This window comes from Mustela putorius, unplaced genomic scaffold (assembly GCF_011764305.1).
Source record: "Mustela putorius furo isolate JIRA1106 unplaced genomic scaffold, ASM1176430v1.1 tig00003942_pilon_pilon_pilon, whole genome shotgun sequence".
In the NCBI taxonomy this organism is placed as follows: Eukaryota; Metazoa; Chordata; class Mammalia; order Carnivora; family Mustelidae; genus Mustela; species Mustela putorius.
This window is the reverse complement of record NW_025422087.1, coordinates 18,757,420-18,779,501: the sequence shown is the minus strand read 5'-3', so window position 1 is coordinate 18,779,501 and position 22,082 is coordinate 18,757,420. Positions and strand designations below refer to the sequence as shown.

The 22,082-nt window shown below is 47.0% G+C and overlaps 1 protein-coding gene across 2 annotated transcripts in view; it reads left to right on the top strand.

Annotated features, from left to right (window-relative positions):
- Positions 1-22,082, top strand: part of ASTN1 (astrotactin 1) — a 314,457-nt gene that overhangs the window by 201,407 nt on the left and 90,968 nt on the right. For both annotated transcript variants that reach the window (XM_004761965.3, XM_004761966.3), the window contains exons 9-12: positions 3,220-3,294; positions 11,281-11,418; positions 11,934-12,084; positions 20,601-20,767. In XM_004761965.3, coding sequence (XP_004762022.1) covers positions 3,220-3,294; positions 11,281-11,418; positions 11,934-12,084; positions 20,601-20,767 — 531 coding nt within the window. The remainder of the gene's footprint in view (positions 1-3,219; positions 3,295-11,280; positions 11,419-11,933; positions 12,085-20,600; positions 20,768-22,082) is intronic.

Sequence of the window (22,082 nt, the reverse complement as noted above, 5' to 3'; positions counted from 1 at the left end):
TTCGGGTAACTGATAAATGTAACTTTTTTAGCCAATGCTTGTAGGACACTCCCTAACTGTCAGACACTGTTCTGAACACTTAAGCTATATTAAATCGTTCTTCCTCATGACAACCTGGCCACGCAGATAGAATTGTTATCATCAACCTCATTTTGCAGGTGAGGGAACGGGGACACGATGATTAAGGGACTTGCTCAAGATCACACTGTGATTGGTGGCGAAGCTGGAACTGGAAATAGGCAGGCTGGCTCCGGAACCCATGTCCTGATTTCTGTGCCCTGCTGCTTCTCATTGTGATTTGGGCAAGGTCTACCGTGCACATCTGTGCCCTTGGAATTTGAGTTGTCTTTCTCCATCTCCAGGCCCCTCGAGAACAGGGGGGCACTTTGGTCTGACCTACCTAGCAACATGCTGGTGTGTGCTTAATCAGTGGGCTCATTGATTTATTACCTATGGCTTGAATACAGGTTTATTTATGTCAATTACCAATGGCTTGAATACAGGTTTATTTATGTTATTCTACGCAGTTAATTGTTCACATTGTAATCAACGCCAGTCCTAAAATTTGGCTCCTCAAAATATATTTTCAAACAACCTAGGAACCAAGCCAAGAATTAACTCTAATTACACATTGTACCAGTTTTTGAGTGTTGGAGATGACTCGAAGGCAAAATGTGTGTTATGTAAAACTATTAAGCTGATAGTAAATAAAATGTGATTTTGCCCAACAGAGAAATAAAGGTACACATCCCTCTTTTTCTGTTGCCCTTTCTAGGTGTCAAGGATCATGTGGGACTTTTTTTTTCCTCATGACTTCTAGACTTTTTCTTGAATTAATGCATAATTTTTAGCTGCCCGTAAGCCACCACTTGCTGTTCAGCAAAAAAGAATCCTATTCAAACCCCTCTCTGTGGGTTCACCTCCAATAAAGAGAACAAACACAGAAAACACATGGGGGAGAGCTGTTTATTTGATGCAGGGGTTATTCATAATACAGTGTGGGGTACTTTTTGGAACCAATTCTAGTTGCTTCAGGGTATTTCTAAATTGAAATCCAGGAATAAAGTGTTTATAAATAGTAAGCATTAAAAAAAAAAGAATGCTTTCATCCCAGGCACTTCCTTCTGTAGTCTTAATGGCTTCCCTTGCAACTGTTAACTCTTTTGGCTAGTTAGTTGGTTAACTAGTTGAGTTAAGTTGGTGGTGCTCAACCCTATCATACCCAACACTCTGTTTTATAATGAAATTTTTAACCCCATTTATAATCCTTACATGAAATTCATAAATAATAAAACCTACATATGCAAAATTTCAACTATAAATATAATGCCTTAACAGTGATTAAAAGAGAAATAAAAAGAACGTAATTGGTAATGATAGACTAACCATTTTAATGTGTAAGTGCTGTGGTAGTATTGCAATAGAAGAAATAATAAAATCGACAGACATTTCTGCCTGATGTTGATTCACTGCAAGGTAACATATAGAGTAGTATATGATATACAATATATGTAAGAGCGATCTAGACTGATTCAGATGTGCCGCATTGGTGACTCAAAGATCGTGAACAGCATCGTGGACAGTGCTATCGTTTTCCAAACTTACGAAAACTCTTGGTAAAATTTCTAACGATGTATCATCTCCCCTCGGTGTACATGGTAGTTATGCAATGGAAGAATGTGTCATACGTTAAAACAGTACAAGCTGCTTTGTGCTTCTATGTAAACGGAGTTCGCATCTTGGCTCAGGTTTTCACCTATGTAAATGTGTAGCGAGACGTTCAGTAGTTTGCAGGACATATGGAAATGCCTTGTTGCGCAGAGCTGTCCTAGGCACTGTACTCTTCTAGCCTATCTAGCCCTGCCCTCTAAAAGCCAGCCGTGTCCTCCAAGCAAGTGTTATTGAACAGCAACCATGAATGTCCCCAAATGCACTCTCCTGGGTGATAGCACCCACACAGATACAAGGTTGGTTCCCAGCCCCCAGATCATAATTATGTCAATTTATTCTGCTGACTCTTACTGGTTCTTGAAAACCAAAGGATTTTCTACAGGAAAGTCCTTAATTCTTGGGTCAGTTTTGAGACTGAGTTCCATGGGAACAAGGGCTCAGTTTAGGACATACAGTATCTAGTACCCAACACAATCCCAGGCTTCACTAAGCCTAGCTCAAATGAGTCAATATTTTTTGGTTTAGACATTCGGGTTAGTCAACAGATATCTACTGTTTAAGTGAAATAGTTGTTACTTTCAAGTACAGGGGACAAAACCTAGAAGCTCACAAGGGAGACTTGTTTCTGCTTGAATGAATTACATAAAAATGTCCGAAAACATCTGGAACCCGTCAAAGACCCAGGACTGGGGGCGCCTGGGTGGCTCAGTGGTTAGGCTGCTGCCTTCAGCTTGGGTCATGATCTCAGGGTTCTGGGATCGAGCCCCGCATCGGGCTCTCTGCTCAGCAGGGAGCCTGCTTCCTCCTCTCTCTCTGCCTGCCTCTCTGCCTACTTGTGATTTCTGTCAAATAAATAAATAAAATCTTTAAAAAAAAAAAAAAAAAAAAAAAAAAAAAAAAAGACCCAGGACTGTCATGTCATTTTGAGTAGGGAAGGGGCACAGTTTGAGGACCCTGTGTGAGCTGTGTCTTTGGCCGAAGAGGTTTGCTTAATCTTCACAGTGGTCTGGAGGCAGCCCTTATTAACCCTATTTTTTTTTTTTTTTTTTACCAAAGAGGAAATTAAACTCAACAAGGCAAATACGCTTCCCACAGCAAGCGAGTGGGTCAACAGCAGAACAGGGTTTGAACCCAGAACTGTCGGATTCCAGAGGTTTTCGTCTTTCCCAAGAAATCATGCTGCTCCTCTTTTTTAAAGTGAGGCAGAGCTAAGTGTCTGTCTGTCCCGTCTACATCAGAAGGGCCATGAATTACAGCTACATGAGGTCCACCTGAACATAATTTTGCTCTCTGTGTACTTGTGTTTGTCATGTCAATTATAGCTCACTTTCCTAGTGGTTTGGTGACTTTGACATTGATCCTGCTCTCAGTCTGGTTTCAGCATTCAGGATCTTGTGTGAGCTCTCACCAACGGGAGTGTGGAGAGCAGGGATGAGGTTCTCTCTGTTTCTGGGTCTCCAGGAACCAGCACAGTGCCTGTTGCACAAAGCAGATGTTCCAAGGGTATTTGTGGAGTTGATTGTAATCGAATGATTTTTCTCCTTTTAGGCCTTGGCCTTACACAATATTTCAGCGGGGCTTTGACCTGGTTTTGGGAGAACAGCCTTCTGATAAAATATTCAGGTAAGTGGCTGTCGAGGGACTTGCTTATGTATGTCTACAAGCCCCGTCCATGTCCCACTTCCCAGTGAACTTTCTCTCCTAGAGGCAAAGTATAACCGGAGAACCACGTTTAGCAGTTCTGCTCTCCTCGTACCAAGAGCACTGGCCCCACACTCTTGCCTGGTGACACCGTGGGGAAGTTGGAGAGCAGACAACTCTGGGTCCTGGTTTCCTTCCTTGCCTGCTCTGTGAATCCTGGTAATCTACTTAACCCCTTGAAGCCTCCAGTTTCGGCATTTGCTAAGTGGGGCTACGTCACATGCCTGGTTCTATTCCTATGCGGAATATATGAGATCATGCAGGGAAAGCCCCTGGCACCGAAATTGGCACAGAGCAGGCAATTAATGTCAGTTTCTGCTTCTCCATTTTGCATCTAATTTGCACCTTTTTCATCAAATCTTGCTCAAAATGAATTTGTCCCACCCCTGCCGCCTCCTTTTCTCAGCTCTACTTCATTATTATCTTCTTCTCTCTACCACCCTCCTAATCAAATTGGAGGTGTCTGCTCCCTCCCAAATTTCTGCCAACACACCTGGAATAGCACAGGCTGGAAAAGTTGACAAGCAGAGGAAGGATCCGGGTGCCGCCACGAACTACTGGATTTTTCACAAAGTTTCGTTCACGCCAGGCTTTAGTTGGAACACGTTTATTGCCAGACTAAGGTCTTATCATCCATTTATTCTTTCAATCTACCCATCACTCAAGGAACGTGCGGCTCAATGTGCTTCCGCTGACTACCGGCCAAGTGCCGAGATTGCACGTGATACAGGTCCCTGTGCGTGCGTGCCCCCAGGGAGAGGAAGTCAGCCGTCCAGTGGGGTTGAGGGTGGGGAGGGGTCAGGGGGCAGGGCGGGTCTGATGTCAATACCTGCATTAAGCTAGCTCGAAGCCCTAAGGCAGAAATGGGGAGCAGTGTGGGACAGATGGAAAACTTGTTCCCTTTTCCCCACTCTCCTATAATGTGCCGAGTCTCATGTATTCACTCCTGCCTTTCCAGACCCTTCCCCAGACCCTCCCTGTCAGCCAGTCCTGGCCTAGGTGTTCCCTTTGCTCCTACATTTGCCCCCTAGAGCCGGCTCCTGTGGTCCAGCTTCTCCTGACCCTCCTCCCTGCTTGCTCCAGACGGACCGGTTTGGCCCCTGCAGTGTTCTCTGAGGGCGAGCTCTGTGCAAGAGCACAGATATACAGAATCGCTTCCTCTCAAGGCCTCCCCTTGCCTTCTTCCCTCCTGAGTGTCTCTCCAAGGGGAGGCGGGGTCACCTTGATGGCCTTGGCCCCAGGCTGCTTTGGAAGATTTGTGCTACACAAGATGTCAGCTATATTCCATACACTGCGACTTGGGCATTTCAACTTTCCAACGATGAACTATCATTTGGCTGACTTTTTTCTCTCTCTCTCCACTGCTGGTCTGTGAGGACCTTCAAAGGGTGATAAAGATAAGGCAGATGGAGAGCCTTGTGGAGTTTGGCTGATTAATGTGGATAAGTTTCCTCTCCCCTAAAAGTCAGAAACTAGCACTTTGAAAAACAGGGGCCTTAATGAAATTGCTGTTAGAGCAGAACCTGCCCACAAACTGTGTTTCCATCCCCACAAGCACCATTTATTCTTTTCAAGTTTGTTAGCTGCCAACTGGATGTGATACCCAGGTACCACCGAAGGGTCAGTTGCATGGCTTGACCCTTTCAGTCAACGATTTCAGGGAGTCAGTGGGGTAATCAATCATGTTGCTCCCTAATGTGACAATAACTAGTCTCTCCGACAAACACCATGGGTCGTGATTTACCTGTGATAGGTATTAGGAACTTTAATCGAAACCACTCTGGGATCTGAGTAAACCGACTGCTAGTGGCTATTCTGGAAAATTCTCTGACCTGGTCGGTGACCATAATCTCTTAAAGAAGCTAAGGACTATTTACTTGTCGTTCTGCTCACCTCTGATTTAGTGTCCTGATGAATTCCAAGCCACTGCACATTTCTGACATTTGAGTCTTTCCGCTGGTGAATGTCAGTGTACAAGTGTGTATTATATGCTGCTTTTCTCCCTTGGAACCTTCCGTTCTTAGTCACATCCTGATCCACTTCCCAGCAATTTCCTATTCGGGACTGAATATATACTCTTCTCCTAATATAAACACTACCCATTTTCATAGTCTAGACCACTCCAAGAAACTGGTTTAGATGCTGTAGATTGACCAAACGAATATGGCCGACATAGTCCCTGACCTTAGGAAGTTTACAGTCTCATCCAAGAATTGTTCTCCAACCCTGGTCCTCTAGGAGAATCCCGGTGGGCTTCAGAAATGACCAGTGATCTCACCTGGCACAAACGAATTAACTGAAAAGTTCTGAGACATGGGGCCAGCCCATGAGTGTTCTTTCAAAGCACCATGGTAATTCTGATCTCTACCCAGGACTGAGAAGCGCTGCTCTCAATTTTCTCCAACCCACAATGACTTTTCCCCTTCCAATACCTGTAATGTACAGTCTGTAATATTTAATTGTCAATTATTTTATCTCATGTTTATTTTTATTTGCCTATTTATTTCCCCAGTGAATGCATGTCTTCCTGAGGGGAAGGGTAGTACCCTGTACAGCTTTCAATATTTAACATCAACACACGACTGGGAACACAGTAGATCTCCAACAAGTATCTGTTTTTGATCCTCTCAGGCGTTTCCTAAGGACTTGAAACCAAATTAATAAAAGACCTTGATACCCAACCTCACCTTGGTAATCTGCAATCCCAAAGAAACTGGGAAGGGCCTAGGCTAGACTCAAAGACTTCTCAGCAAACCCCGTGTATCCCAGAGATGCCCTTTCCGTTGTGGCTAGGATCATGCCATTCCACTAGATCCTCTAGTGAAAGGGCTGCTGCAGACCAGATTTCTCTCTCAGAGACCGTCCTTTCCACATGTGTACCTGTGTCACTGGGAACAACATCTCATCCTGGACTGGCCTGCTCTGGGGAAGAGTGGAGATGCCAGGCCAAGAGCTCTTCCTCTAGTTCCTCACATTCTCTTTGATGCCAAGCTGCAGTGAGCACACGGGCTTATTCCACTCCGGCAAGTGCTGGCCTCTGAGCAGAAGTTTTAAGCTGGTTCAACAGTGTCGTGTGCACGACTCGCTACAGCTGAGCCATCAGGTGTGGTGGTCACTACCAGCTGTCACGAGAGAAGGCCCAACTTGGGAAAGCATTCCAGATGCTCTCCCAGTTTCTTTTTGGTGGCTTTTTGAAATCATTCCTGCCAAATCTGTATGAATGAGGGGCAGATGAGATTTCAGGACACAGCTTTTTCTCTGACAGTTTATTCTATATTTGGTTTTTGGAGTTACTCAGTAAATTTTGCAAAGAAAAGAAAACTTTAGAATTTCATAGGCATGAGCCAGTATGGGCTGGAAAGCTGCTGGGAGCCCTACTTGAGTATCACAAACCCCCATCTTTCCCACTTACAGAGAGGTGACCTTGGGGAGGTTGCTGAGATCCTTATAATCTTAGTTGACTAATCCATAAAATGGAGCCAAGTGGCTGACCTCAGAGGACTCTTGTGGGGATAAATGGGGCAGCTCTGCAGAGCACCTGTCATGTTGAGAGAAAGTTTTCAAGTGAGGCTGGTCTCAGTCACACCTGACTGCTTCCTCTGTGTGTTTCACCCTGACCCCACCAGCGACTGAAGAGCACACTGTTTCTCCTTGTGAACGTGGCCCAGGGTTGTGTCTCAGAAACCACTGGGCACTTTTTGAGTCGCTCACAGTGTGAAACCGATTTCCTTCTCGACCATTAAATCCATTCAAACCCAGAGATTAACCCATGTTCTGCTCTAAATGAAGGATAATCTTACCATCACTTCTACCTTTAAATTCAAAAATCAAGATTATATTCTTCTGTAGCGCGTGCAAACTAGAGAACATAACTAAATCTCCTTATTGATCAGTCAATAAATATTTATGGTGTGACCCCCACGTTGGACCCAAAATTCATGTTAAGCAGTGGGAAAACAAAGATGCCGTCCAAGAGAACACATTCTTCTGAGGGGTGACAGACCCCTCAGGTGTCTGAGGTGGGCATAGGTGGGCCCAATTCAACATATCAAAAAACTGTGCCCAGTTCAAAAGGTGGGCACAATTCAACATCTCAGGCGCAGCCCAGGGCCACGTGTGCGCACAAAGGAGTGTCCCTTGGCTCAGGTTGAGGTTGAGCCTGAAGATCCTGGAGGGCTTTCTGGAAGGGGTGAGAATTTTAACTGTGTCTTTTTTTTTTTATTTTTTTAATTTATTTTCAGCATAACAGTAATCATTATTTTTTTCACCACACCCAGTGCTCCATGCAATCTGTGCCCTCTCTAATATCCACCACCTGGTTCCCCCAACCGCCCACCCCCCGCCACTTCAAAACCCTCAGATTGTTTTTCAGAGTCCATAGTCTCTCATGATTCACCTCCCCTTCCAATTTCCCCCAACTCCCTTCTCCTCTCTAACTCCCCATGTCCTCCATGCTATTTGTTATGCTCCACAAATAAGTGAAACCATATGATAATTGACTCTCTCTGCTTGACTGATTTCACTCAGCACTATCTCTTCCAGTCCCATCCATGTTGCTACAAAAGTTGGGTATTCATCCTTTCTGATGGAGGCATAATACTCCTTCATGTACATGTACATCTTCCTTATCCATTCGTCCGTTGAAGAGTATCTTGGTTCTTTCCACAGTTTGGTGACCGTGGCCACTGCTGCTATAAACATTGGGGTACAGATGGCCTTTCTTTTCACGACATCTGTATCTTTGGGGTAAATACCCAGGAGTGCAATTGCAGGGTCATAGGGAAGTTCTATTTTTAATTTCTTGAGGAATCTCCACACTGTTCTCCAAAGAGGATGCACCAACTTGCAATCCCACCAACAGTGTAAGAGGGTTCCCCTTTCTCCACATCCCTTCCAACACATGTTGTTTCCTGTTTTGTTAATTTTGGCCATTCTAACTGGTGTAAGGTGATATCTCAATGTGGTTTTAATTTGAATCTCTCTGATGGCTAGTGACGGTGAACATTTTTTCATGTGTCTGAGAGCCATTTGTATGTCTTCATTGGAGAAGTGTCTGTTCATATCTTCTGCCCATTTTTTTATATGACGTCTGTTTTGTGTGTGTTGAGTTTGAGGAGTTCATTATAGATCCTGGATATCAACCTTTTGTCTGTACTGTCATTTGCAAATATCTTCTCCCATTCCATGGATTGCCTCTTTGTTTTGTTGACTGTTTCCTTTGCTGTGCAGAAGCTTTTGATTTTGATGAAGTCCCAAAAGTTTATTTTCGCTTTTCTTTCCTTTGCCTTTGGAGATATATCTTGAAAGAAGTTGCTGTGGCTGATATCGAAGAGATTACTGCCTATGTTCTCCTCTAGGATTCTGATGGATTCCTGTCTCACGTTGATGTCTTTTATCCATTTTGAGTTTATCTTTGTGTACGGTGTAAGAGAATGGTTGAGTTTCATTCTTCTACATATAGCTGTCCAGTTTTCCCAGCACCATTTATTGAAGAGACCGTCTTTTTTAACTGTGTCTTAAAATGACTGGCATCCAGCAAAGAAGAAAGGGAAGCAAATTCAGAATGGATTATCAAGAGCAAAAGCCAAGAGGTGAGAAAACGAAGGTGACTTAAGGAAGGAACTATAGTCAGCTTGCCCTGTAGAAGCATGAAGTATGAGGCAGGGTTTGGTGTAAGGAGAAGCTGAGGAAGTGCTCGGGAGTGGCATCTTTGGAGATGTAAACTTCCCTCTGTGGGTCTTAGATGCATTGAGTGGTTTTAGCTGGAGAAAAAGGTGGTTTCCTCTTCCTTTCAAATTGTTGCTGCACACAGAGGTAGGGAAAGCTGAAATGGCAGGACATGGGAACATTTAGGAAACGCCTGAAATGACCAGCTACAGATATGTATTGGAGATCTCCTGTGTTCCCAGTTGTGTGTTAGATGTTAAATATTTAAAGCCATAAATGGAGGGACATGGGACTCTCTTCCAAAAGGAAAATTAACCATCAGAAATTTGCTAGAAATGCCAACTGTTTCCTAGAATCTGTTTCATAAATTATAAGCTACAGGTCCCAGATTTGTTGCTCTGCATCTGTGCAAACTTATAATTTTATAACCAAAATAGAAAACAAAAATTCACCTCTGTGTCCAAATAAACAAATAGACTGCTTTCTCCTGGTACCATTCAAACTTGCGTATGTTCTCACGGAAACAGTAGGTTATTTGTAATATCAGTGGTGCCCTCAGCCCAACCAGCCTGTTGTAATGTTGCCCTCAAGAATGTCCATTCCGAAATGCTTTGTCAGCACAACTGCTCACGTGTTGTTGCCTTCGACCCACTTCCTTCCTGAGGTGCAAATTCTGGGCACTTTGGGGCAATCACGTGCCCTGAATTGGCTCCTTAATCTTGCCAGGTGAGGGAGTCTGTGTGTGTGTGTGTGTGTGAGAGAGAGAGAGAGAGAGAGAGAGAGAGAAAGGGCTTCAGTTTCGGCAGGTGTCCTCTTCTGTCCCCTACTGATGGGCCTCCCTCACCTGGTACAGAAGCCCCCCTGCATCCCTGCACAGACCTAGCCCCAGCTATCGCCTTCTGTCCCCAGGGGTGGGAAGAATTGGGGGCTTCCTTCAGAGCAAAGATGCCTCGCTGAAATTTCAACGTTGCTTAATACAGAGATTTTCCCTGCAGGTCAGAGAAGTAGGGGGCCATCTCCCAAATCCGGGCCATCGTCCACTTGCTCAGTGGTTTTGCCTCTCCCTTGAGCACCTGCCCTCTCTTCTTTCAGCCATGCTAGCTCCTAGGGCTGTCATTCAGGGAGTGGGTGAAAATCTCACGAGCCTTGGTCATGGGTATCTCTGCGGCCAGCATTCCAGAGCGCTACATTTCTCATAAAAGATCTCATGCCCTTCGTCTGGTTTCCTACCCTCTCCGGCAGCCCCAGGGAGTGGAGAAGGGAGTGGGTGAGTTAAGGGGGAGATAAGAGCAGGATTCTGAAGTGGTACTCGGTGACCAGCATGCTGATGAAGCCAGGGCCGGGTTCTTTTTAATTGTACGCATTCTTCAATTGTTCCTCCCTCCACATTAAAGTTGGAAGGGGCCGCAGACTGCCTCAGCCTTGTGATATCCCACCCACACTGGCTTTTATCCCACAGACTATTTTTGACTGTGAACACAGAGTACGTGAATGCCTTTGAAATAGAATGAATGAATAAATAAACAAATAATCTTTCATGGTTTCTTGAAGCTCTTCCTTGAAATGCTGATTGATTCTTTTATTCCTTTTAGCCCCTATTATAAGAATTAAGAAAAAAAAAAAACCCACAACCTCCCGTGTCTCTGGAGGTTTACTTGCTATTAGCTGAGAGTGTGGGTAGGAGTGCAGAGAATACATCCAGGCTTGTTCTGTTCATCCTCTTCTCTCCCCGGGGCTGCTGGCTTTGGTTGTTTATGTATGCATCATACAATAACCAGAAGATGGGAGCTCCCCACCCCCTTTCCCTTGGTGGGGTTTCTCCAGGCGCAGAGAGAAGCCATCACTACCATGGTGAGTGTGCCATTCGAGGCATGGGGATGGTGGGAGGCCCGCCCCTCTCTTCAATTCAAATGCTTCCGATTATATCTGATTTAGGATTGAGGAAGCCCAGCTTCCTATCTGAAAGAAACTGGAATTGGATTTCTTAGGGTTTGTTAAAAACCACCTCCACGGGTGAGACCGTGCCATCAACAGCTCCCCCAGCGGGCCGGGCAGGTACACAAGAGTAGGCCTCTGGGCCTCCCTGGGAATCAGTTGTCTTGTCCATGGAGTGGTGGTCAGCATCCTTTTCTGCAGAGGCCGCGAGGGCTCAGCAGGGAGCCCGTGACAGAAGAAGGCCAGGTCCTCCGACAGGGTGCCGGTCCCCCAGCCGTAACCCCCTGGTGTTGGGTTTCTCTGCAGATTCACCTACACCCTCGGGGAGGGCATGTGGCTGCCCTTGAGCAAGAGCTTTGTGATCCCGCCCGCTGAACTAGCCATTAACCCTTCCGCGAAGTGTAAGACGGACATGACCGTGATGGAGGACGCTGTGGAGGTCAGGTGCGTCTGGGCCCCGGGGTGCCGAGGCCGCATGTGGCGTGGGGGTGTGAGTGAGGAACCACCTAAAGGCCCAAGGAACTCGGGAAGAAATCACAACGAGCTCAAAGGGGAAGTTGGCAGGCTGCCTTCAGATTCCTAGTTCGCCGTGCCAGGATCTACTCTATCTGGGTCAATATCGCACACCCCAAGGCTCCTGCTTTGGGAGAGGACATAAAATTAGAGTTTGTAAGCACTTCCCATATCCCCTAAGGACTGACAGGCAATAAAATGTTAATTCCCTTGCCCAAGTTTAGACCTCCTTCTTTGACCAGGCATTACAGCCTTGGCTCATTTCCCAGATAGGGAGAATGTCCATAATTTGTTAGTTCAAGGCTCAGAGTGTGGCTGATCTTTACTTCTTGGGAGCGAGAGCGAGACGTGACGCGGTGGACTAGACAGGAACTTGGAATGTGATGCTACTTGTTGCGCCGAAGTCCCCTTGACTCCTTCCCCCTCCCCTCCGTGTCTCCCCACAGAGAGGAGCTGATGACCTCGTCCTCCTTTGACAGCCTGGAGGTTCTGCTGGATTCCTTTGGGCCAGTGCGCGACTGCAGCAAGGATAACGGCGGCTGCAGTAAGAACTTCCGCTGCATCTCAGACCGCAAGCTGGACTCCACGGGCTGCGTGGTACGTCCGCCCCATCGGTGGGGGTGGGGTGGGGTGGGGGGGGGGGGGGGGAGACGGTGCGGGGGGAGCACAGGGTGAGACATCATGCCGATACACAGATGGAGATACACTGTGAAGAAAAGAGAAGGAACCTCGCTGGCTCAGTCGGTAGAGCGTGCCCCTTTGATCTCGGGGTCGTGAGTTCGAGCCCCATATTGGGTGTAGAGGTTATTTATAAATAAAATCTCTAGAAAGAGAGAGAGAAAGTAAAAAATGATCCCTCTCTGGTTGTCACTACTGTCTAATCTAAATTACAAATTTTTTCAGGGCTCCTGGGTGGCTCAGTCGGTTAAGTGGCTGACTTGTTATCGGCTCAGGGCATGATCTCAGGGTTGTGATCAGCCCTCTGCACTGGGCATGGAGCCTGTTTAAGATTCTCTCTCTCTCTCTCTCCCTCTCTCTCCTCCTCTGCCCCTCTCCCCACCTCCCTCCCTAAAATAAATAGATAGATAGATAGATAGATAGATAGATAGAAAATAAGGGGCCCCAGGTGGCTCAGTTGGTTAAGCCTCTGCCTTCGGCTCAGGTCATGATCTCGGGGTCCTGGGATCAAGCCCCTGGTCTGGCTCCCTGCTCAGCGAGGAGTCTGCTTCTCTCTCCCCGCCCCTCCCCTACTTTTGGGCATGCTCCCCCGCCCCCAGTAAATAAATAAAATCGTAAAAAATAAATAAACAAATATGAATTTTTTCTTAACAGAGATGAGAAGTTAATCACCAGTCAGTTAATCAAGAAATATTTTTGGAGCACCTAATGCATGTCCTGTCACTATCCTAGGGAAATTTTATGAATTATATAACAGGATTCTTTGTTTCCAGTGTTACAGTCTCATTGGTGAGGCATACCCCGAACAATTCAAGAAGTAATTAACTGCTGAGTAGTATGACACGGACTCTGATAGGAATTCGACTGTATTGCCTGCAACAGGGAATTCTACCTTTGGGTCGAGTCACTGTAGTAGGAGATTTGGGGAGAAACCTACCTAAGGCCAGAATGATGGAGAAGGAAGGTACGCCAGGAATGGAGGAGAAAAATAAAAATATGTCTCCTTTAAGACCCTGTCCATGAACTCTGACTTGCCGAAGGTGGTTTTCTACTTTGTTATCAGCTATGGGAACTTTGGCTACGTGTAAGCTATGTGATGCTAGGACCTAGGACGGCCAATTAGTTGAGAGTATGCTAAGGTCGCTCCTGCACCATGGCTGAGGAGTGACCAAACCCCTCAGGTTAAGGGAGACAGGAGCAGATGACGTCATCAGCTGCCCGTGCCTTTCTGTTGGCAAGTTTTGTGTCCCTCAACACCATGGTCTGTCACCAGCCCTCCCTTCTTTTAAGGGCAGAATGAGGCAGTCCTCACAGAGAGGCGAGGACAAAGAAGGAAGGCAGCAAACCCAGATATCAAGTGGGCATAAAGGAGGTGGTTCATTGAGACGCGTGGTTCTGCAGTGTTTCTGGGGAAGGGCCATGAGCCTCCTCCCGTTTCCCGGTGTGACAGCTGTGCTCTGGTACGGGGACCCCGAGCAGGGCAAGCTGTGAGGAGGCTGGGCCAGTTCGTCTTTCACACACCCCCTTCCCGGTCTCTGAGCACCTGCTCTGTCCCTGGAGCTGTGCTCCATCAAAGATGGATGAGTGCCTGGGGTCTGGGGCGGGGAGGACTCTCTCAGCCTCCCCAGAGGCTGCTGCCGACAGAAGCTTGATTTATCTGAGGAAGGAAGGAAAGTGAAGGAAAGAATAGACAGAGTGCGGAGGGGCAGGTAGGCGGAGACCTGGCTGGTCCATCAAAGGAAGGGAAACAGAACAGAGGACCATCAGGAAAGGACAAAGAAAAACATTCTGTAGGTTCTGTCTTCCCGAAGCAGCCAGGAGGTAAGGTGAGGTCCCACAGCGCTCCCCTCCCTTTGGCCGGTCCACTTTCAGATGTCTTAAACAAGTAGCTTCCCGACCGCGTCCCTCAGGAGACAATTTCACTGGCTAATGGAGCCTCCAGCTGAGACACATTTTACCCCTCCTGTTCATCCTGCATCTCTTCATTCAGATTTCAACCTTTCATTCCTCGCTACTCTCTCGGGTCATTCCGAGTACTGAAACACTGCGTGTGCACATGCGTGGATGCCGCCCCCGCATCCTGACCGGTCCTGGATGAATTTGAACGTGCTCACGCCTTCAAAGGCTCTCTGTGTCCTCCCTCCTCCCTGTGCCATTCCCAAGCCCCGGAGGGTAGCCTGTCAAGTGCCTTCTGTCGGGGATCCTAGCCCCTTTTCCTTGGCATGTCGCCTTGCTGGCATATTTTTGTACTTTTAGCGCTGTAATCTGTGAGACAGAGCGAGCAGGAATAGTTCCGATGAATATGCATTTGCAATAAGGCCGCTGTGTTTTAGAATCGGAGCCGCTGCAGAACGTCACCCAGCTAGACCGGTGCTTGGGGTTAGCATAACACTGTGAGGTCACTGGTCCACAGTGGCGGCTGGAGGAAGGAGGGGACCATTCAGCTGATTCTTTCTCCTTGACCATAAAGCCTGTGATTCCTGAGACAGGACTGATAGTGGAGAGCTGATGTGCTACGTCCTGACCCTTGGGGTCATCTTGAGAAGCAGATCGGGTGCCTCACGCTGAGCTAAGCGGGACAGGACAGTCCCAGAGCCCTGCTGCATTAGCACAGCAGCAGTCCCAGGTCCTCTGGAGGTGGACCAGGGACAGCCAAGGACCTGGCACCAAACTGGTGTCTGGGAAAATTGGGCTACGGTGGAAACCCTGATCTTCAGTTATTTCTCTGGGTGCTGAACTGAAAACCTTCTCAGGAAAGGTGTATTTTCATGAAAGGAGAAAGAAATGCGAACTCAGAACCCCCTGGCCTTTAAGGAACCTGGGAAAGCAGCAGAGGTGTGGGACAAGAGGAAGCACCTGTGTGTTTTCTGGATTGGACGCCAGCCAGATAGGTGGCAAGCCCTGGCCGCTCAATCTTCATTCTTTCTAGGAAGGCAAGACACGTTTCTCAGTTATGCATGGACTCCCACAGGGTTAATTGCTACCCAGTTAATTGCCCTATTGTTTATGTTGTCTCTGAGGACAGGAAACAAATGCCCGTGAAAGGCACAGACCTGTAGAAGCCACCATCACTCTGTCCCAAAGCAGACCACTTTCTCAGAGCAGGGATTGTTGAAAATTTGGGGGGGTTTGCAGGGCAGAGGTCAGCCACCCACTGCTGCTAACTTGGGTCTTGCTTCTACCCATTGTCCTTACTGTGCCAGGATGGGAGTAGGAGGCCCTCCCTGGAGAGCGCAAAAGCAGGAGTTCTGCATTCTGTGAAGTTCCCTATGGTCCTGCAGAGTTTCCGTGTTAGTGTCCTGTTGCTGCTGTAACAAATGACCATGGGTTTTTCATGGCTTCGGACAATGCTCATGGATTACCTTACAGCTCTGTGGGTGAGACTCCAACACGGGTCTCACTGGGCTAAAATCACGTGTTGGGGTAGAGGTGGGGGTGGGGGGCATTATTCCTTTCTGGAGGCTCCAGGGAAGAATCCATTGCCTTGTCTTTTCTAGCTTCTAGAATCTGCCCTCAGGTTTTGGCTCATGGTAACCTTCTCGCATCTTTAAAGCCAGCTCCATTGCATTTTTCTGGCCATTCTTCTGTGGTGTATGCTCTCTGATTTTCTACTCCCCTCATCCACTTTTAAGGACTCTTGTAATGATGTTGGGTCCCCCTGGAAAATCCAGGATAATCTCGCCATCTCAACCTGACTTGCCAAGCCCCTTCTGTCATGTAAGGTGACATGTTCATGGGCTCCCGAGGTCATATTGCTGACATCCTTGGGGACCACAAGTGGGAGATGGCAGAGGGGTTGGAACAGATTGGTAGGCAGGACGCTAGTCCCCACTCCCAGCTTGAACCAGGACACCCTCCTTCTCATTAAGCCTATACCTGTTGAAGTTTAAGTTAAAACTTAGAAAGTTCAAAAGTTATTTCCAATGCTATCAAATAATGGAAAGCCCATGCTCTGTTGCTCCTTCCTTGTCTTCACACTCATCCTGAAAGTGGCCAAAAGTTGCCTCTGCTTTGTACGCTCTCTGTGTGCGCTTCGGTGAGCAGAACGTGGCCTTGGAAGGCAAGAGGTTGGCTGTCCCGCTTTCTCATGTAATGAACACGTGACCTTTCCGGCCAGAGCATTACGCTCTAATGAGCTTTGAATTACCCAGTGACCCTGCTGCCCTTCTGTCCACATGCTGTCCACAACGGTTTCCCATGAAATGTGTCATTTCACCCCTACTGGAGCGCATATGTGCAGAGACTGTTAGAAAAGACCGTATCTCTTTCTCTCTGTAGGACAGTAAGCAGAAGCATATGCCTCAGAGGCATTCAGAGAAATGGGGGCAGGAAACTGAAACATAAATTTAATTTAATCAAACTTTCCCCTTGGGAAGCTTGTGTGTCAGAGCCCATCAGAAAGTCAGGGAAGTCATTATTTGTAGCAGGGATATCACCATGTAGTGAAAGGGAGCTTGTTTTGTGTAAGTGTTGTGGTTGACTGTCTTAACGAATCATCCTGGTGAGGCAAGTCTGGCTCAGCTGCAGGAAGGTGTCCGTCTTCTTCCAGGAACCCCAAACATGCTCATTGTCCATTACTCATATTCATCTGCCAATAGGGCGGCCACCTTGTAATCTAGAACAGAAGCCTGTGTCTCAGGCTTAGTGAGATTTGACTAGACTCCCAAGTAATCAATCAACCCAAAATCATTGGTAGCAAAAGAAGGGTGAGACAGTGAAGAAAAGGAGTTGAATGGGGGGAAATTATTTTAATCTCATTAGCCAATGATGCCTTAGCCCAGTAATAAGTCAAGAAGCCATGAGCATCTCATGAAAGATGATTAACCTTGTGTATTTTAGGGGTCAGTAAAATATGAGCTCATTTATTAGACCTTCCTGATGGGGGAGGGTTGTTGCCATAAATGGAGTGTTCTTTTTAAGCCTGTAAAGGCTCTGGGTCTGTGAAATGTAACCTATTTGAAGAGGGGTTAATGTATGACCTTGGGGCTCAATCTTGAGCAAACCGTTCTCTTTTAAGGAACAAGTGAAGAGATTATCCACAAGCCAGGAGATGAGAATGGCCAACATTTGCAAAGAGAAAATGCCAGCTCCTCCTGGAGATAGGATTTCTCTCCTGACAACTGGTCTCTGGCTGCAAATACTTCTAAGAAGAAGGCATGGTTTGGAGCCTGTGGTTTTCTTTGTATTTAAATTCAGGTTTTGAGGAGGCCAGAATGTGAACACAACAGTACAAGGAACATGTAGGCGAAAACAAAAACAAACCTACACTGTGGGAAGCTTGACTGATCAGACCTCTTGGAGAATGGGTGTACTAGTTGAACCAGGGTTGAGAAGAAAACTATTTTTCGGTTTCAGCCTTCTTTTTCCTGGAAATCTTTCAAAAATATTTTTCTCTGAACTGCAGACCAAGTAAGTTATAGTGCAGTGAAGATAATTTGTCTTTTTTAGTGATTAAGGATCTTGTCTTCAGGGTCATCGCTCTGGACATTTAGAGTGTTTTTGCCTTATAAATATATGCACTCCTAATATTGTGTATGTATGTGTGCGTGTGTGTGCGTGTGTGCGTGTGAGAGAGAGAAAGAGAGAGAGGGAGAGAGAGGGAGAGACATGGGGGAGTGAGAGAGACACAGAAAGAAAGAAAGAGAAATCGAGAATATTAGGCTAACCTACAAATCCATAAGTGATCCCAGAATGTACTTGGAGCTGCTCAAAACAATCAAACAACCAGTCTACAGGATTGCTTTACCTGTTGGCGTGTTGAATGGACTCTATTTCTTTAAGGATTCCAGTGAATCCACCTTTTCTCACATTTGAGAAGCAGCAAAGCAGAGGAGGAGGGACAGACATGAGTTTTGGGGTCCAAGAGATCTAGGTCTGAAATCAGATTCTGCCATTTCCCACCTCTGTGACCTTAAACCAGTTATTACTTAATCTAAGTTTATTCCTCTGTAAAACGAGGTGAAAAAAGTCCATCTGTACCTTTGCCAGGGACAATAACACACATGATTCTAGCTTTGCTTGTAAGAACAACCACCCAATCAATCAACCAATCAGTCAATAAAGTGTCTTGGGCAAGGCCGCTAACCCTTTTCTTCCCAGATCTCTTAAGAGAGTATAAATGCCAGGTAGTCCAATTTGGCATAGCAGTGGGCATCTACACATCAGAGCCAGGCAAGAGGCAGCTATGCCAAGCTTTGGAATTCAGGAACAAAGCCCGCTTGGGTTTTATTTGGTGAAGTCTTTGTCAGAAGTCATGCTTGATGGAGCATTGTGGGAAAAAAGCAGGTGGCTAGGAAGATGGGCGTCCCTGCTGGGATGCTCGCCAAGGCCAGGGTTGAAACCACGTGAGGTAGGAGGACTGGCGTTGTCTCTACTTTGATGGCTTTTCTCAAGCTTTATAGAAAGGAAGAAAGAAAAACAACTCGTGGCAACCAGGGCAGCCCATTTAATTCCAATCAAACTTCCACTTCCGTGCCTGGGCAGCCGCACAGTGGTGAAGCCAGCTCCCTTCTGGTAGCACATCTGGCTGACCAGCTGGATGGCCAAGGAAGTGGATGGGTGGGGGCGGTAACAAAACGTGGGGGGCCAGCCTCCACCACCTCATTTGCTTGTTTATCATCATCTGGAACATCTGGGTTTGCACCGCAGGGGGCAGCCCTTGGAAGCGCCTTTATATGCCCTCACCTTCCAGCCTTCCAGCTGGCTTCCTGCAGAGGAAGGGGACAGAGCAGCCTGGGAGGCTGGCGGGCCCACAGAGGGGCCATTTGTTTGGGAAATTGCAGAATTAGTGTCATCAAGCAGTGCACATCCTGCTGTGATCTTGGGGGGAGGGGAGGTAGCTTTTCTGGGGCACACCTGTGGCAGCTCCAGGCTACTGGAGTCAAGACGCTTGGCAGTTGGGAGAAACAGCCAGGCTGTGGAGTGGGGGAGAGGGGGGAAGGAGGAGAGGGGGAAGAAGAGGGGGGAGGGACACCCAGTTCCACCAAGTCATGAATGTTGTTTTTGGTTTGGTTTTGGTTTGGGTAGGGGGAGTTAATTAGCTGACAGTGTGTGGATAGAGCATAGTCATTAAAAGCAGATCAGACCTAGACAGACCCCCAGCTCTGCCCCATACTAGCTGCTTGATGCCGGGCAAGTCACTAGCCCTCTTACAGCCTGTGTAGAAGGACCCGCGGTAGCACAGATGTAAGGGTCCACTGACCAGACAGAAGCATCAAGAAGGCAAAGAATATCCTATGACTGACTTGGTGGGACTCCAGTGCAGTGAATTCACGCAGTAATTGGCAGCGTTAGTGGTTCCCACAGTTATTAAATGAGGCTAATACAGGGTGCTGTCCGCGTGATGCCCAGCTCCTACTAAGTGCTCAGTGAACAGTGCTCAGTGAACAGTGGCTGTCACGTGAGAGGTTGATCGTGATGTAAGCTAGTGACGGAACACAGCCAGCCTGCCAGGTTTTGGGTGTGGTCCTGTTGTGATCAGCAGGGGACTCCCACAAAGTTATGTTTTCTGGGGCCACTGTTGCTTTATATCACTTGGGGCTGAGCATACCCCGTACCGTAAGGGATGTTGCAAAGGCTGAAGGAGTAGGATGGATGAGTTCGATGCAGGGCAGGATGGGGGCTGTAGGAGTGGTTCCCCCGTTCACCAAGTCCCTTTGTCTTCCCTGGATTCTTTTCTGACATCTCTTCCTGGATCATCCTTGCTGGCACTCCTGGGTAGTTTACTGAGGACATAGCAATGCAGGGAAACAAATCCTTTCACAATAAGAGTGTCCAGGACACTGGGATAAACCCAAACACAAACACAGCACCCATGGGTGCTCATGTAGCAGATGCCTTTATCTTGCATCTTCCGTGGGGCGTCCTCGAGGTCATGAGTATGGGGAGGTCATGAGTATGGCCACTTCTACCAGGAGAGCAGGCAGACCCCCACCTCAGGTCATAGAGGAAGTCTTCCTCCTTCTAGCTGGAAGCCCTGGCTCTGTCCATTCCCGAACCCTGTTGGCTGTCTAGTACCAGTGTTGGCAACGTGTTTGAGGTTAAAAGAAAAGTCCTATTAATATTAAGTGCAAACAGCAACACTCCCTCCCCCTACTCCAAAGAAGTCTCTGTTCATGCTATTCAATTCTGGCCCACCATCTCCACCCAATTGGGAAGCCAGCACACCTCCCTCTGTCTTGCTGTGACTTTCCCTTCCAGCCTGTTTGGAGGCAGTGGCTTTAATGCAAATGCATGTGCTCTGTGCCCTGAGAGAAGCGAGATGTCAAAAAGGTCACTTTTCAAGGGAGTCCAGCATACTGGGAAATTTGTGCATTAGTAGTCAATGTTAATGGTTTCAAGGCTGAGTGCTAAAAATAGGCGTCAGTGGTTACGGTTCCCCGAGAACCCAGTCCCTTGATTCACCTCCCTGCGTGGATGCTTTTTGATTGTGCCAGTGCCCGTCCGGACTGAGCCCCATGAAGGACAGCTCTGGCTGCTATGACCGCCACATTGGGGTGGACTGCTCAGATGGCTTCAATGGCGGCTGTGAGCAGCTGTGTCTCCAGCAGATGGCGCCCTTCCCGGATGACCCCACCTTGTACAACATCCTCATGTTCTGTGGGTGAGTTGAGCTGCCCATGAGGCCAACCAGCTTTCTGGGATGATGAACATTCAGTGTTAAAACCACAAGAGGAAATCTAAAAGAACCAGTCATCCTAAGCCAACCCTGAGGCTCTGAGGAAAGATCCTGTGGGGCTGGAAGAGCCCCACTTTTAAAATCAGAGTTGGGAGGACCTACAGGGAAAGGCTAGCCCCATCCCTGTAGGGGAGGAACTTGACCACAGTCATTGCCTGCATACACCAGAACTTTCCAGGCTGTTCTGTGGAACTATATTATTTTGTCTTGTGATGACAGGATTCCGTGGTGCAAAGACTCACAGAAGGATTGTATAAAAACTAATTAATTATTAAGGAAGGGGAGGGGGAAATCTTTGGAGGAGTGGAAACGTCATTGAATTCTACCCCTGAGCCTTGAGGAGCACCCTCCCACAGACATGCTAATTCTTCGGTGCAGTTCCTCTACAGGGGGATTAAGTAGCTCCCTCAAGACTGGGAGCTGGTAAGTGGAAAGATTAGGATTAGAATTCAGGCACTCTCTGGTTTTTTTAAAAAAATCTGTGAGTCCCTCAAAATTTAAAAAAAAAAAAAATCTGTGAGTCCCTCAAAATTTAAATTTATACCTCTGACTGGAATTCTATTTAAAGACCATTTCATGTTATATTTACAAAGTAAATAGCAGTTTGGCCCATCCTTATACTCTCATAGTTTGCTCGTCTGTCCTTCCCTCCCCTTTCCTTCTGCTCTCTCCCACTCCGTCCGTGCCTCCGTTCCCCCACTTCTGTCTTCCTGCCTCTCAGGGAAGGCACATACTTTATGCTCTACACCATTTCAGCCCCTGGGCAGCACAGATCAATGACGTGCAGTTCTCGCCCTCAAGGATCTCCTACTCTAAGAGGCTTGCAATGAAAATCCATGTTTATAATAATACAGTTCTGCTACTTTAGCTCTGCTGCTAAAATCCAGTGCCTACCCAATAATCATGACAAGAAAATTGAGTGGAGGGGTAATGTTATTTTACTGTATCTCATGGTATTTTATTTCTTTTCAGTTGGCAGTTTTTACCTTCAGTTTCTTATAAGATCCCAGTCCATTAATGAAAGCTTGATCTAAATTTGAACATCTCTGTGATGTTACCATGGTTGACTCACTTCAATTAATAGAGATAAATTCCTAAATTCTTTCTTTAACATACATCTGAGCACTTGGTCTGTGCAGAGAATCGAGTTGGGTGTTAGATACAGGAGAGACCGTAGGATACGAGCCTGTCCTCTGCCCTCAAAGGAGTTTACAGTGGGACACGTGCAGGAACAGCAAGA